Here is a 14,276-nt window from a genome sequence, read left to right as displayed (position 1 = left end):
TCTGATGTAAATTGGATGTGGTGCCTTCAAATATTTGTTCACTGTCAATGTAAGCTCTTTCTACATAAAGTAGAGAATCACTACTGAAGAATTGAGGGGTTAGGCCACAGCCAGCAGCCATGTGGTCACTGGTTGCATTATTGAGCAATCTTAGTTTTAGAGGTTCCCAGGCCCTCTACAGGGAATAAAGACGGATATCAGTATCTGTATCTGTACATGTGTGTTCATTATGGTGAATGCCAGTTTACATTGTTTGTGTGTGGGAGATTTGCAGTCAAATTTGGGGCAACACTGAAGCAAGTTTAAAGTAAAATACCATACCAGGGAGTGACTACACGGCTCTAGTTACACCTACGGACCGTTCAGGATCACCTTCTCCTCATCGGTACACTGCGGGCCGGTGGCTGGGTGAGAGATGAGGGTGATTTAGGTCCCGCCGACACAACGGCTATTTTAAAGTGTTTTAATTTTATGATCTGTGTAAGTGCGGTGTATGAAGGGGGATTACTTGGGAATTATTTATTACTAAGTTTATGCTTACTACACTATGATCTGTTCCCTCCCCTTTTTGCATGCTATATGATCCGTGCTGTTTGGTGCAGTGTGCAATCCAGCTTGGGGATAAAGATCTTGGGGCCCTTCTTTAATCCACCTGCTTGAAGGGGATTGTTTGGAGATCGGTGTTAAGCCCAGGAGGGTGTATCCCATTCGGCTGAGTGTATTTCACTCCAGGGTCCAGCCAGTGAGTTCCAAGTAACATCACGTGGAAATGACAGGCTTTTAACCCATTATCTCCCGATGAGTGTGTGACCATTGGGAGAGGCTGCACGGGGTGTGGTAAAGGACTATGAAGTTTGACCATTAGACTTCCCTCACATGGTGTACTCAGTGATCCTTCTATATGGACTGATTATTTGATGGCATTATGATCTGACAGATGTTTTGATATAGATATATATATATATTTTTCATATCCCATTACTTCAGTATTATTATCATTCAGGTGGAGTGTGCTATAAGTTTGAGTTTACATTTTGTATACATTCTGGCATGGCACACTGACTTGATCAGGTGTGCTATTATTATTATTATCAATTTTACACAATTTTTTTTATATATTGCATATTGAAGCATATTATTTATGATTAGCGCCACCTGATGTTTTGGGTCTTTGATCTAATACATCCTATGGTTTAGGTTAAAGTAAACAATGGAGTGTTGTGAATACTGGCTTTTCCCCTAATTACACTGAAGCAGCAAAAATGACAATAATGAAATAAAATATATAACTACATTTCCCATGACGCTCATGCACTCTGCAGTGTAGTTTAGCATTATGGGAAATGTAGTTCCAAAACATCTGGGGTGCCAAGGGTAGCCACCACTGCCCTAGGCTCTTATTTCTGGGTAAGAATTACATCATAAACACATCCCTATACACCAAATAGTATACCAAAAAAACAAAAGAAGACATTTTGATTTACTGAAAACTGGAGTACAAAATCTGGTGTAGCTGAGCATGATAGCCAATCGGCTTCTAACTTCAGCTTGTTCAATTAAACTTAACACAAAAATCTGGAAGCAGATTGGATTTTGCCCTCTCCAGTTTTAGTAAATAAATCCCATAGCTCTATCCGAATATGCATTTTTTTCAGTTCTGTATTTTGCTTTAAAGTTAGAATTCCTTTTAAAACACCAAGAACAAGTACTTATATTTGGTCATATGCAAATTACACACCTCCAAAAAGCCTTTCTGGTCAGGTGTTATGTGGTTTAAAGGAATGTAGGTGTCATTAGTTGCTTGACAAACCACCATGGCATGTCTTTGACTGAAGGTTCCACGTCCTACATCTTGTCCGCTTATTCGAACATTAAGCCCTTAATAACACAACAGAAATAATATCAGATTATAGGCACTCTGATGCTTGTGATCCATCAGTAAAATAAATGCTAGACATAACATATACAGCCCACTACATATTTATGGTTATTTTTAAGGAATGCTTTGGACTTTGCAGTTATGTCCATGAACTCACTTACATATTCATATTACAACTTAAATGTAATCATACCATTTATTATTAATCATAAAAAATCTAAAGCCACAAATTTAATTTTGGGTAGTGTCTGGAAGTATTCAAACTCTTGTTAAATTGAATTGCCTTCCAAGTCCATCTGGGTAGAATCGCCCTCCTGAATACTCTTGGTGACCACTGTCACTGGGACAGAAAATTATTGCAATCCAAAGTACTACAGTTCTCATTGCAATGGTAAATGAGAAGACATGACAGCTTGAGATTTTCCCTTATTTTGCAGACAATTTCATTTACTTGAAAAGTGCAAATTATACAATATAGTTTGATTTTAAGCAGTTACTTTTTTATTTTTTATTTATTTTTTAGCGTTTATAAGGAGTACTTAAAGTGATTGGTTCTCTTCACAGCTTTTACCACCACTTAACCAAGGGGTGTCCAACCTGTGGCCCAAGACGGCTATTAGTGTGGCCCAACACAAAACCGTAAACTTACCTAAAAATGTTGATTTTTATGGAATTTTTGTAAAAATGCATTTACACATTTTTGCGAATGCGAACACGTGCAGCGGAAGAAAAATTTGACAGTGTCTCTTTACTAGACTTTTATACGTTTTATCTCCCTAAAGAAAAATATCCCACTCTTCACAAACACGCCTTATTCATGTGATCTGTTTTTGGCAGCACCTTTATCTGTAAACAACTATTTTAAAGGATGAAGGGCAACATTAGAACCAAAACATCTGATAAGCACCTTAAAAATGAATTGAGAATTGCTACTACATCCAATGAACCAGTTATTGCATTAGTTTACCCTAAACAGTGTCAAAGGCCCTTATTTACAAATTTATTTGGCATAAGGGGGGGAGCCGGCTGGCCCGTTCCACTATGTACAAATCTAATTAGAAGGGGGGCTGGGAGTCCCCCACTTCCTGCGATACTACAGGGCGGCCCAGTTGGCACAATTATATCAGGTTTTTTCTACTTTTAATAGGCCGCATTGGGTGGATCTGGAGGCGCAGGCTTGCCGAACCATGCCTTTGGATCTTCTGCTGTGGCTTACCGACAGGGAACGGAGGGCAGTGTTGTGCCCTGCTCTGTCCCATTCATTGAGATTGTGGGACGTAGCATGTAAGATATATCCTCTTCTGTCCCCTCACACGCCGGCGGCTCCCCTCTTTAATAACCCTCACTTCCCCCCAGGGCTTCAGGTTTCTCAATTCCAGTGGTGGATTGACAAGGGACTTTATAGAATAGGTCATTTCATAGACCACGTACGGCCTTCTACCTATTTCAGGGAGATACTGAAGATGCCTCATGGGGAGTCCTATCGCCTCCTCCAAATTACCCATTTCCTTCGGACCCTCAAGGATGACCACACTGACATCACGACTAGAACTCTGTACGAGAATAGATGCATGGGGAGGTCTGGGATGAGGGGGGGAATCACGGAACTGTACAGACTATTTACCAACCCGACTACTAAGCCTTCCTATCAGCTGGCATGGGAGACTGACTTGGGGTAATCTATTGACGAGGAGGATTGGGACAGGTGGTCGACTATGGTGCACAGGGGTATACTCAACACCACTTTAGTTGAGGCGAACTATAAGGTGCTATCCCGGTGGTACTTGGTGCCAACGAGACTAGCTAAATTGTTTCCCGGCACTTCCCCCCTATGTTTACGACAATGTGGGCAGCACGGGGATATATACCATGTATGGTGTAGCTGCCTGAAGGTTCGGCGCTACTGGATTTGGGCGATTAACTTGATACACTCGGCAATGGGCCAGAGGATCGGTAGAGACGCCAAGAAGGTGCTGTTTTCGGATTTGCCAGTTGAGATACCCAAACATATCCGTTCCCTTATATTTTTTATTCTCCTGGCGGCAAACATTACTATAGCGTGTGCTTGGAAGACGCCTGGACTCAATATATTGCAGGTGAAACATAAAATGTCGTGGATTATGCTTAATGAAAAGTTGGCTAGCATTCGTTTGGATAGGCAACATAGATTCGACCGCATGTGGAACCCCTGGATTGCGTATTTGCAGGCTCCATAGCTGCGGTCGGATGGAAAGGGGAAAGGGGTCCGGCGCGGGGGGGACGTTTGATTAATTTGTTCTTGTCCTTTTCCTTTTCTTATGTTCTTTTTTCTTCCTTTTCTTTCTTTGCCCATCGTGGTGTGGGCTATTCTCCTTTTCTTTTTTTTGTCTTTCTTTCCTTTTGTTTTCTTTCTCTCTTGGGGGTCTGGCTGCAGGAGAGACGATATCTGCTCTGGTTATGGAGCTTTAGTTTAGGTTCCCAAATATGGGTCTATGTCTTATTGGCCATTGGAGGGAGCACACTGGTTTCTTTTATTGTTTATACACAACCCATGCACACTGGTTATGTTTGACTACTAGTTCTTCCTCTGGGGGGGGGGGGGGGGTTGGGGGAGGTATCTTATTTATTACTTTGGATACTCAATTAAATGCAAATATTTCAGAGACCTGCAATACAGAAATTTCCAAAATACTACAAAATGACAGAATTAAAAAAAGATCAAAGTCAACCTCGTCTTTTGCTATTGAAAAAAAAAATCCAATGCTGCCCTTAAAGAGCTGGATAAAAGCAAGTGAAGCTCATAATTTTGAGATTGTGTATTCTAGTATTCTAGAAAAGACAATAAAAAAAATATACTCATGTTACCACACATAAAAGTGTTGCAACTTCTCGTAAAATCTGGCTCATACTTCACTTTGCTAAGGAGACAAGTGCAGCATACACAGTAGGAAGAAATGGGCTTGCATTAAGAGAGGAATGGAGGTGGGTCTCAGGAAAGTTATGGAAAGGACAGTTAGATAACTACTTGCCAGTTTTTTGAGGGATATGCTCTTGTCTATGACCAAGTTTATACCCAATCGGAACACAAGACTAATGAAACTTCAGTAAACGTTACATTTATTTCTAACAATATGGATGATGGCGCTTTATTAGGAGATCACATGATATTTTGCAAATGCAACTACAAAATAAACTCATCAATCCAAAAAACAGTAACCGGAGTCACCATGTAAATAAGCCATCTTCAGTGTGCATAGGCACCCCCTGGACCCAGATACACAGATCTAGGAATCCCTGACAAACTCAGAACTATTGCATTCCACCTTCATCAAACTATCCCACATCCAAAAGATGGGAGCTTTAGTGGCCAACAAAGCGGCACTGCACCTGTCTGTGAAACAGTAAAAGGAGTCAGGATGGAAGTGCAGCAAAGGAATTCCAAAAGATGCAATAGGGTTCAGTGAAGCTTATGTTGCAAGCAGTGGAGGTCCTTCTCAAAATAAAGGTACTGCCAGGCAGCATGAAGTGCATTCTTTTTAGACTGCTTGGTTTATTTACAGGTTTGTTTTAAGCTCTTCCGCACCCCTAATAATCACGGCTTATTTACAGAAAGTTCTATACAGTATCTATAATAGGAAAAAAACAGGTAATTGTATTACCTTGGCAAAGTAACGACCCAAAAGCCAAAGCTTCAGCTGTAGCCCAATCCAACTTTGTTCCTTCCTGCAACTTCTGTATTCTAGACTAAATAAAAAAAAAAGTATAACCTAATCTACAAAAAAAAGCAATATACAGGCAGATCTACAAATCGCACACAAAAACTTTATTAGAAACATAGGCTGCTATTACAACAGAGTAGGGACCACATTTTCTTCTTAAATGCACTGTAGGGATCATAGAGATGCTGTAACTTACGTTGGAACCTAATTCCCTGACACTACTCTTTTATGTCAGAAAATAATTTGTCAATGAGGGACGATGTCACTGTATATGGGAAAGCTAACGTTGGTTTTTAAAGTTTTATGGCTGCTGTCTAAAGATTGCTAAAGCACTGCGACAGAATACAGAGTGCAATATAGAGCTTGCAAAAACCTCTGTGCATAGATAAATTTAAAAGCGAAAGGAATGACAAGGGTCCCTATGAGCACGCATAATAAGCATTTTCATTTAGAACCAACCTGTGCATGCATCTTGAGCAGATGGCTATGCAGTTGAAACTCTTCAGGAACCTCCACAGACTTGGCTCCAATAAACCTAAGCAGGTCAGCAGGAACACCAGTGTCCCATGTTGTAATGCGTGCATTTGGTTCTACCATTTCACTCCAGTGATCTTGAAGGTTGTTCGGGGGAGGAGTGTAAAGAGTCATATTGCCAAGATGATCATTAAGCTTTGCATAATAAGATGTCTTGATGTCTGAGATTTCATCTTCCGTCATTAACCCTTCGGATATTAAACGTTCTGAATATACGTCTGGGATACTCTTTCGCGATCTAAACAGAAGTAGCCATGTATTTGGTTAGATGAAATTAACATCTGTGAATTAATTATGAATAAACGCTACATCCCCTGTCACTTAGAAGGAAATTCAACACTAAAGATTGGTATACACTATGCATTTTTTTTTTTGCTACGTTGAACCAAAAATAAATAGTCAGCTCCGGTCGGAACCACTGTACTAACGATCTGACGTTACTACAGTGATCTCTTCTGCTGAGCTGTTGGGTTCTGACAGGGGGATGACACCCCCACCAGAAAACTCTGATCAGCGTTCTCAGCCATTGGCGCGGATTGGGAGTCGGTCGGCTGCTGGTTTTCCAGCATGCTCGTCCGATAGAAACCGTTACACACAGGCCGAATGTCGGCCGGTTTTTATTGAACTGGCCAATGTCATTCGGCCCAGGTGTACGGGGCTTTAGCGGCTAAAGCCATGTCACTACACTATAGAGTTGATTTCACTTTAAATTCCCAATCACATGCAATTAAAAAAGAATTTGCAAATATGATTGGATCACTGGAGTTGAGAATCTTCACCTAATAAATTAAATTGAAATTTGTAATTCAACCTCTTTTTCTCCAAGGACCACTTCTGTTAATAAGCCTTGCAGATTTACTATCTTCAAACCAAAGTTTTATCCACACATTTTACATGCAGTACTTACATACACTATATTGTCAAAAGTATTGGGACACTTTCCTTTACACGCACTTAAACTTTATTAGCATCCCAGTCTTAGTCAGTAGGATTCAATATTGAGTTGGCCAACCCTTCTGCAGCTATAACAGCTTCAACTCTTCTGGGAAGGCTGTCAACAAGGTTTAGGAGTGTGTCTATGGGAATGTTTGACCATTCTTCCAGAAGCACATTTGTGAGGTCAGACACTGATGTTGAAGAGAAGGCCTGGCTCGCAGTCTATGCTCTAATTCCTCCCAAAGTTGTTCTATCACTTTGAGGGGGGATTATGGTGTGGGTTTTTTTTTCAGGGGTTGGGCTTGGCCCCTTAATTTCAGTGAAGGGAACACTTAAGGTGTCAGCATACTAACACATTTTGGACAATTTCAGGCTCCCAATTTTGTGGGAACAGTTTGGGGATGGCCCCTTCCTGTTCCAACATGACTGCACACCAATGCCCAAAGCAAGGTCTATAAAGACATGGAGGAGCGCGTTTGGGGTGGAGGAACTTGACTGGCCTGCACCTCAATGCGATAGAACACCTTTAGGATGAAGAAGTGGAGACTGCGAGCCAGACCTTCTTGTCCAACATCAGTGCCTGACTTCACAAACACGCTTCTAGAAGAATGGTCAACCATCCATAGACACATTCCTAAATCTTGTGGACAGCCTTCCCAGAAGATTTGAAGCTGTTAAAGTTGCAAAGAGTGGGCCAACTCAATATTGAACCCTACAGACAAATGGCGCTTTTCCACTGCATGGAACAGATCGGTTTGGCTCACTTTGGCGCTTTTCCACTGCATGGTACCTGTTAGAACGGTTCGGTACGGTTTGGTACGGCAGTGCTTTTCCAGTACATGGTAGGGCTCGGTATGGCTCGCTTAAACAGTACCACCTCGGTTGTGGTTCCAAGCCTTCCGTACCTATACCATATCCCACAATCCTTTGCATGCAGCCTTGATTGTTCGTCACTACTCGCCACTGGTTGGTCAGAGAATCATTGTAATCCCACCCACTTACTACTTTAGTGGAAAAGCAAACGGAGCCAAGTAGAACCTATACAGTGCCGAAAGGTGCCGACTCGTACCACGCAGTGGAAAAGCAAAGCTGAGGTGGGGCGTGGCCAGCGCGGGATGGTGATGGACGCTTGAGCTCTAGCTCCGCCGGCCGACGACTCCATCCAGCGCCATCCCCAGCGACGTGAACAGGATTTTCACCTCCATCTGACTCCGGCTGCTTGTGGCTACACACCGCGATGTCCCGCAAGAGGAAGGATGTAAAGGGACCGAAGAAACTGACGGCGTTCTTCCCGATGCCGGCCCGAGGCGGTCGACAAGATGGCGCCGGCGCTCCGGGCCTTGCCGCCTCGGGGAAGCAAAGGGTACATTACACCGACCTGCCGGAAGATACAGCCCCTTCTGGCACCCAGCAACCAGGTACCCTTTCTCCTTTCGCTTCTGCACCATCCAGCCCTGCATGTACAAGCCCGGCCAAATCTAAAATACGGCTGGATCCCGCAGACAAGGCCTCACAGCCTGGGAGCTCGAGTAACCCACTACTGCCCATCTCCCTGGGGTCCTCTCCCTTCGCTGCCTTCCCCACAGCTGGCCAACCTATCATGGACACGGCATTAAAGGACATGATGTATGCCCTCCACACCTCCCTCCAGGCAGATATAGTCTCCCTTGCTACTAAGTTTTCTGCTGAAGTTCTCTCATTAGGGGAAAGGGTTCACACTGTGGAATCCTCTGTATCTGAGATTGTGACTACAGTAAATGATTTGGTGGAAGCGCATGAAGAAAATTTGGATGAGCGACAATGGCTGAAAGCTAAAATCGCAGATCTGGAGGACCGCTCCAGAAGGAACAATCTTAAGATCCGTGGCATTCCTGAGACTGTGCTTCCTGCTGAGCTACACAAATTTGCCACTGATGCGTTTTTAGCGATTTTACCTGGAGCGACTCCCCTGGAGCTGACGATTGACCGTATACACAGGGTTCCTAAACCCCCTTTTCTCCCGCAACATGTGCCACGCGATACGTTGCTCCGTGTGCACTTCTACCAGACCAAAGAAGCTATCCTGAACAAGGCTAGGTCCTTGGGCAATCTACCTGATCCCTACTCCGCTATACAAATTTTTGCAGACCTGTCTAAGCATACTCTGGACACACGTAGACAACTTTCTACTATCACCAAGGCTCTGCGAAACCACAACCTGCCGTACAAGTGGAAACACCCCTCCAAGATCTCGGTGGAGAGGAATGGAGAATCATACATGATCACCACGCTAGATAGGGGCATATCCCTGCTTCACTCATGGGGCATCATCCCCGACCCAGTACCCCCCCCGGGAGCAAAAAAATCCCCGAGCAGAGTTCCCCCACAATGGCAATCCATGCCGCAACGCACCTCGAGAGACACTTGATTGACTGGGCTCGCAATCCTGTTTTTTTTGTTTTTTTCTCTCCGGACTTTTTTCTGGAATCCTGTTCCACTCCAAGCTTGTCGTCTAGAGGCGTTTAGCCCGTTTGGCTGTTGAACTGTTCTCACCCCCGACTGGAAACGGCTATCCCAGCCTATGGTTTCCTTCTGCTTTTGTGTTCTATGTCTGTATTGTCTGGTCTTGTGTTGTTCCTTTTCTCCCTCTTCTGCAGGTGTAACAGACTCTGATCTGCCTCGAGAAGATGTGTTTGTCCCCGGAATCACCGGGATACCCCTCAAGATTCGCATTTCTGCAAGATTCCTCTACATGACTACAGGAGACTACACTGTCAACTCCCGACTCTCCACTCATCCATCTACCTACACTATGTCTATCGATGGTTCCGTGAGTACTGATCCCTCGCACTCACCTCCACGCACACATGACGGTTAAAATTCTATCTGTCAATGCCAACGGCCTCAATCACCCAGCTAAGCGCACTTCTTTGTGGCGCACGGCCATTAAGAACAGAGCTGCCATTGTTAGTGTACAAGAGACTCACTTCTTAGACCAACATGCTCCCCTCTGTTCCCATAGAGAATACCCCACGGTTTTCACAGCCTCTTGCTCTAAGAAACGGAAGGGTGTATTACTGGCCATACACAAGGACTTGGATTTCGAATTAATCACCTCAGTCACGGACGCCAACGGCAGATACTTGATCATAGTCTGCTCCATTGATGGATTTACAGTAACTTTGGTCTCTATATATGCTCCCAACGTTCACCAACTCCGGTTCCTGAATAGAACTATGACTAAAATCCGTTCGGTCCAAAAAGGCCCCTTGGTGCTGTGTGGTGACTTCAACCTCCCCCCAGACAGATCTGTGGACACTTCAGCTGCCACCACCAGATGCCTTCCGTCTTTGCAAAATTTCATCCACAAGCATGACCTATATGACATCTGGAGGTGCCATCATCCCTCCGATAGGGAATTCTCCCACCACTCTGTGGTGCACAACACGTATTCGCGTATTGATGTTATCTTGTCTGATTTGACTTTGCTCCAAAGGGCAGTGGACTCAGAGATAACCCCGATCACATGGTCCGATCACGCCCCAGTGAGTGTTGAACTCTCACTGTCACAAAAACCCAAAGCGACAAAACCCTGGAGAGCTAATGCTGCTCTACTCAAACGCCCGGACAATGTCGATTTTCTGAAAAACTCCCTAATCGAATTTTTTGAGACCAATCAGGGGTCGGTATCTGAGTCCGCGACTCTTTGGAACGCCCACAAGGCATTCAGTAGAGGGGTACTCATTCAATTGCAGCGTAGGACAAATAGGAGACGCTCCCAATTGGTAGATAAACTCACGAAAGATATTGCCGCTCTGGAAACCCAGAACCAGACCAAACCTTCCACTGACTTAAAATCCAGACTCTTGACGCTCAGACGAGAACTCCGCACTCATCTCCTAGACACTTACGAACGTAACCTCCAAAGAGCCAAGGCGACGTACTATGCCACCAGCAACAAAGCTGGCAAGCTTTTGGCTGCCAAGCTTAAGGGACAACGTACTAAAACTAAAATCAAATCCATCGTCCACCCCCATACGAACGAACGACTGCACGACCCTAGGGACATAGCTAACGCGTTCAGCAGCTACTATGAATCCCTCTACAACTTGAAGGATTCTGTTCCCTCCCCCCCACCTCCGACCATATAAAGCGGTTTCTAGATAGTATTTCACTACCTTCCCTCTCGCCCGTACAAACCACACAACTTAACGCCCCCTTCACAGTGGAAGAAGTTCAGGCAGCCATAGGGTCCTTGCCGACTGGGAAATCCCCTGGCCCAGATGGTCTAGTAAACGACTACTACAAGAACATGACAGACATACTGGCGCCCCATCTGTGTGCGGTGTTCAATGCTGCCGCAGATACCTCAGCTTTCCCAAAGGAGATGCTTGAAGCTACCATCGTGACCCTACCCAAACCAGGCAAAGACCCGTCAACCCCACAAAATTTCCGTCCCATCTCCTTGCTCAATTCTGATATCAAAATTTATGCCAAGGTAGTCGCTAATAGACTGATGCCACTGATGCCAAGCCTAATACACGAAGACCAATCGGGTTTCACGTTAGGTAGGCACTCTGCTGACGCGACTAGAAGACTTATAGATGTTATCCACGCTGCACACTCCAATAGAATGCCTTCTCTGCTCCTATCTTTGGATGCAGAGAAGGCATTCGATAGAGTCCACTGGGGATATCTCCAGGAGGTTCTCCGCAGATTTGGTATAGATGGCAGAATGCATGCTGCTATCCTGGCGCTATACTCCCACCCGACGGCTCGAGTCCTGGTCGACACATCCCTCTCCTCACCTTTCCATATCACAAACGGCACACGGCAAGGGTGCCCCCTATCGCCCCTGGTTTTTAATTTAGCCATTGAGCCCCTGGCCCAAAAAATGCGTACAGACCCCTGCATCACCGGGATTCATGTGGGACCTCAGGAACACCGCATCAGCTTATTTGCTGATGATGTTATCCTGATGGTATCGAACCCAACATCATCCCTTCCACGAATCAAATCTATTCTGGCAGAATTCGGGGAAGTCTCGTTGTACAAAGTGAACGAGGCTAAATCGACTATGCTAGACATTGGTATAGATGGAGTAACTAGAAACCTTCTCACTAGATCATTTCCATACAAATGGGCGGACGACGGGGTTACTTACCTAGGCATAACCCTCACCAGATCCACCAACCTCCTATTCCAGGCAAATTTCCTCCCCTTCAAAATCCAGCTATCGAAAGAACTTCAGAACCTAGCGAAATTTGAGTTGACATGGTCGGGGCGACTAGCCGCCTTTAAGATGTGTACACTACCCAAACTGCTGTACCTTTTCAGGTCAATTCCCATCCCCATCCCCAGATCGTTCCTACTAGCTTTGCAGTCGATGGTGTCCCGCCATTTATGGCAGGGGAAGCGTGCCCGTTGTGCGAGGGGGTTATTAATGAAGTCTAGAGAAGCAGGGGGAGCTTCTGTGCCCAACCTGGAAGAGTACTACCTGGCAACCGTCCTTTCGCAGCTTCGCACGTGGTTCCAGAGCTCCCCAGACACTGTCTGGGGGAAACTGGAACAACATCTAGCTCCTCGCGGAGACCTCGTCTCATGGCTCTGTAGTAGGCAAACTAGGGACAAGGTCCCGGCGTACTTGCCTCCGACCGTCAGAGCTTCAATCGCGGCATGGCTGCAACTGACACACTCGCGATGGAAATTCACCCCGCTCACGACTATTTCTCTACCTATACTTAGCCTCCTCCAGGTAGTCCCAGACATGAATCTGGGTCCCTGGACAGACCATGGAATCACCACTCTTGACGCCCTATATACTGGTGGTATCCTTAAATCTTTCCCACAACTGTCTTCGGAGTTCCATATCCCCAAGACCGAATGGTATAGACATGTCCAAATCAAATCCTGCCTGCAGCGTAATCCCCAATTCAGGGCCAACATCCCGAAGAGAATTTGGGAATTCCTCACGTCTTCCTCTCAGAGGGCGAAGGGTATCTCCACTATCTATCCTATTTTAAGCGAAAAAGGCGTTTTCTCCAAGTCTCCTCCCCTGCTCAAATGGGAACGAGATTTGGGGGAGTCCTTCTCCCCTCAACAGTGGTCCAAGGCCCTTTCCCTGAGTAGTAAAGCCTCCTTGAGTGCCTCCATTAGAGAAATGCACCTTAAAATTCCACTTAGATGGTACCTCACACCTGACATAATAGCGAAGTTCCATAACGACACTCCTCCGACATGCTGGCGTTCCTGCGGCAAAACAGGCACTATAAAACATCTATTGTGGGACTGCCCACCAATCCGCGCCCTCTGGTCTGAGGTTTTCCAGCTGTTAACCTCTATTACTCAGCTACCCCTGAACCCGACACCGGAACTGGGACTTTTGAACTTGACCATAGAGACTATCCCAAGAGCGCTCCGTAAACTAGTACTGAACGTCCTATTTGCAACTAGACTGAGTATTACTAGAAAATGGAAGAATAGCCAACCCCCCTCCCTCCAGGACATCGTCCACACCACCCAACTGCACCACACGTACGAGTTGCTTGTAACCCCCAATTGTGAGTCTTACCGTAAGGAAAAGGGCTTATGGTCCAACTGGGACCACTGGTATAATCTGAATATTTGTGTGTAATTTGATTGACGGCCGCTAGATGGCGCACTCCCACTGTTATGTGATTTCCAATGGAATAGAGTGAAGTAGTCATGCTCCAACCCCCCATTTGATACCTGTTATGGATGATGTAAGCTTTTCAGTTTAAGGGATCCTGCTTTACGATTATTACCTGTTTGCTGTTTCACAAAAGCTGTTACACGTATTATTATTATACATACCTGCTTATTGTTATACCCTGTTGTTTGAAAAATTTTCAATAAAAAAGATTTGAAATGAAAAGCAAAGCTGAGCAGGGCCAGGCAGTGCCGAGTGGAGCCGAGCCGGTACTCGCAGTGGAAAAGTGCCATGAGACTGGGGTGCCATTAAAGTTGTCTGGATTATTGGGGGTGATTAAAATAATAATAGAAAAAAAAATGGATTTAAAAAGCCATGTATATTTCATCTTATGCATATAAGATTCTGAACAGTGCAGCGTCCATTTTGTTCAAGGTGAATGAAAGTTCATATATGTTCGTTTGCAAAATGTCTCTTACAAGCTTACAAGAGAGAATAGAGTTTCAACAGAGGTCTTTGTATTTCTTTTAAGATCGTAAATAAGATTTACATAGACACCTCTTCAGATAAGACATAATGG

At 44.8% G+C, this 14,276-nt stretch overlaps 2 protein-coding genes across 4 annotated transcripts in view; one reads left to right on the top strand and one right to left on the bottom strand.

The window, feature by feature from the left end:
• The window catches only part of UPF2 (UPF2 regulator of nonsense mediated mRNA decay), a gene marked incomplete at its 3' end in the record, with an annotated part of 673,568 nt that overhangs the window by 478,763 nt on the left and 180,529 nt on the right, over positions 1-14,276 (top strand). The window lies entirely within an intron of this gene.
• Positions 1-14,276, bottom strand: part of DHTKD1 (dehydrogenase E1 and transketolase domain containing 1) — a 59,611-nt gene that overhangs the window by 16,597 nt on the left and 28,738 nt on the right. For both annotated transcript variants that reach the window (XM_082254345.1, XM_082254344.1), the window contains exons 8-10: positions 6,037-6,349; positions 5,518-5,602; positions 1,739-1,878 (exon numbers count right to left, since the gene is read on the bottom strand). In XM_082254345.1, the coding sequence (XP_082110471.1) occupies positions 1,739-1,878; positions 5,518-5,602; positions 6,037-6,349 (538 nt within the window). The remainder of the gene's footprint in view (positions 1-1,738; positions 1,879-5,517; positions 5,603-6,036; positions 6,350-14,276) is intronic.

This window comes from Pelophylax lessonae (genome assembly GCF_965119305.1).
Source record: "Pelophylax lessonae genome assembly, chromosome: 4".
In the NCBI taxonomy this organism is placed as follows: Eukaryota; Metazoa; Chordata; class Amphibia; order Anura; family Ranidae; genus Pelophylax; species Pelophylax lessonae.
The sequence above is the reverse complement of the archived record's forward strand: the minus strand, read 5'-3'. Positions and strand labels throughout refer to the sequence as shown.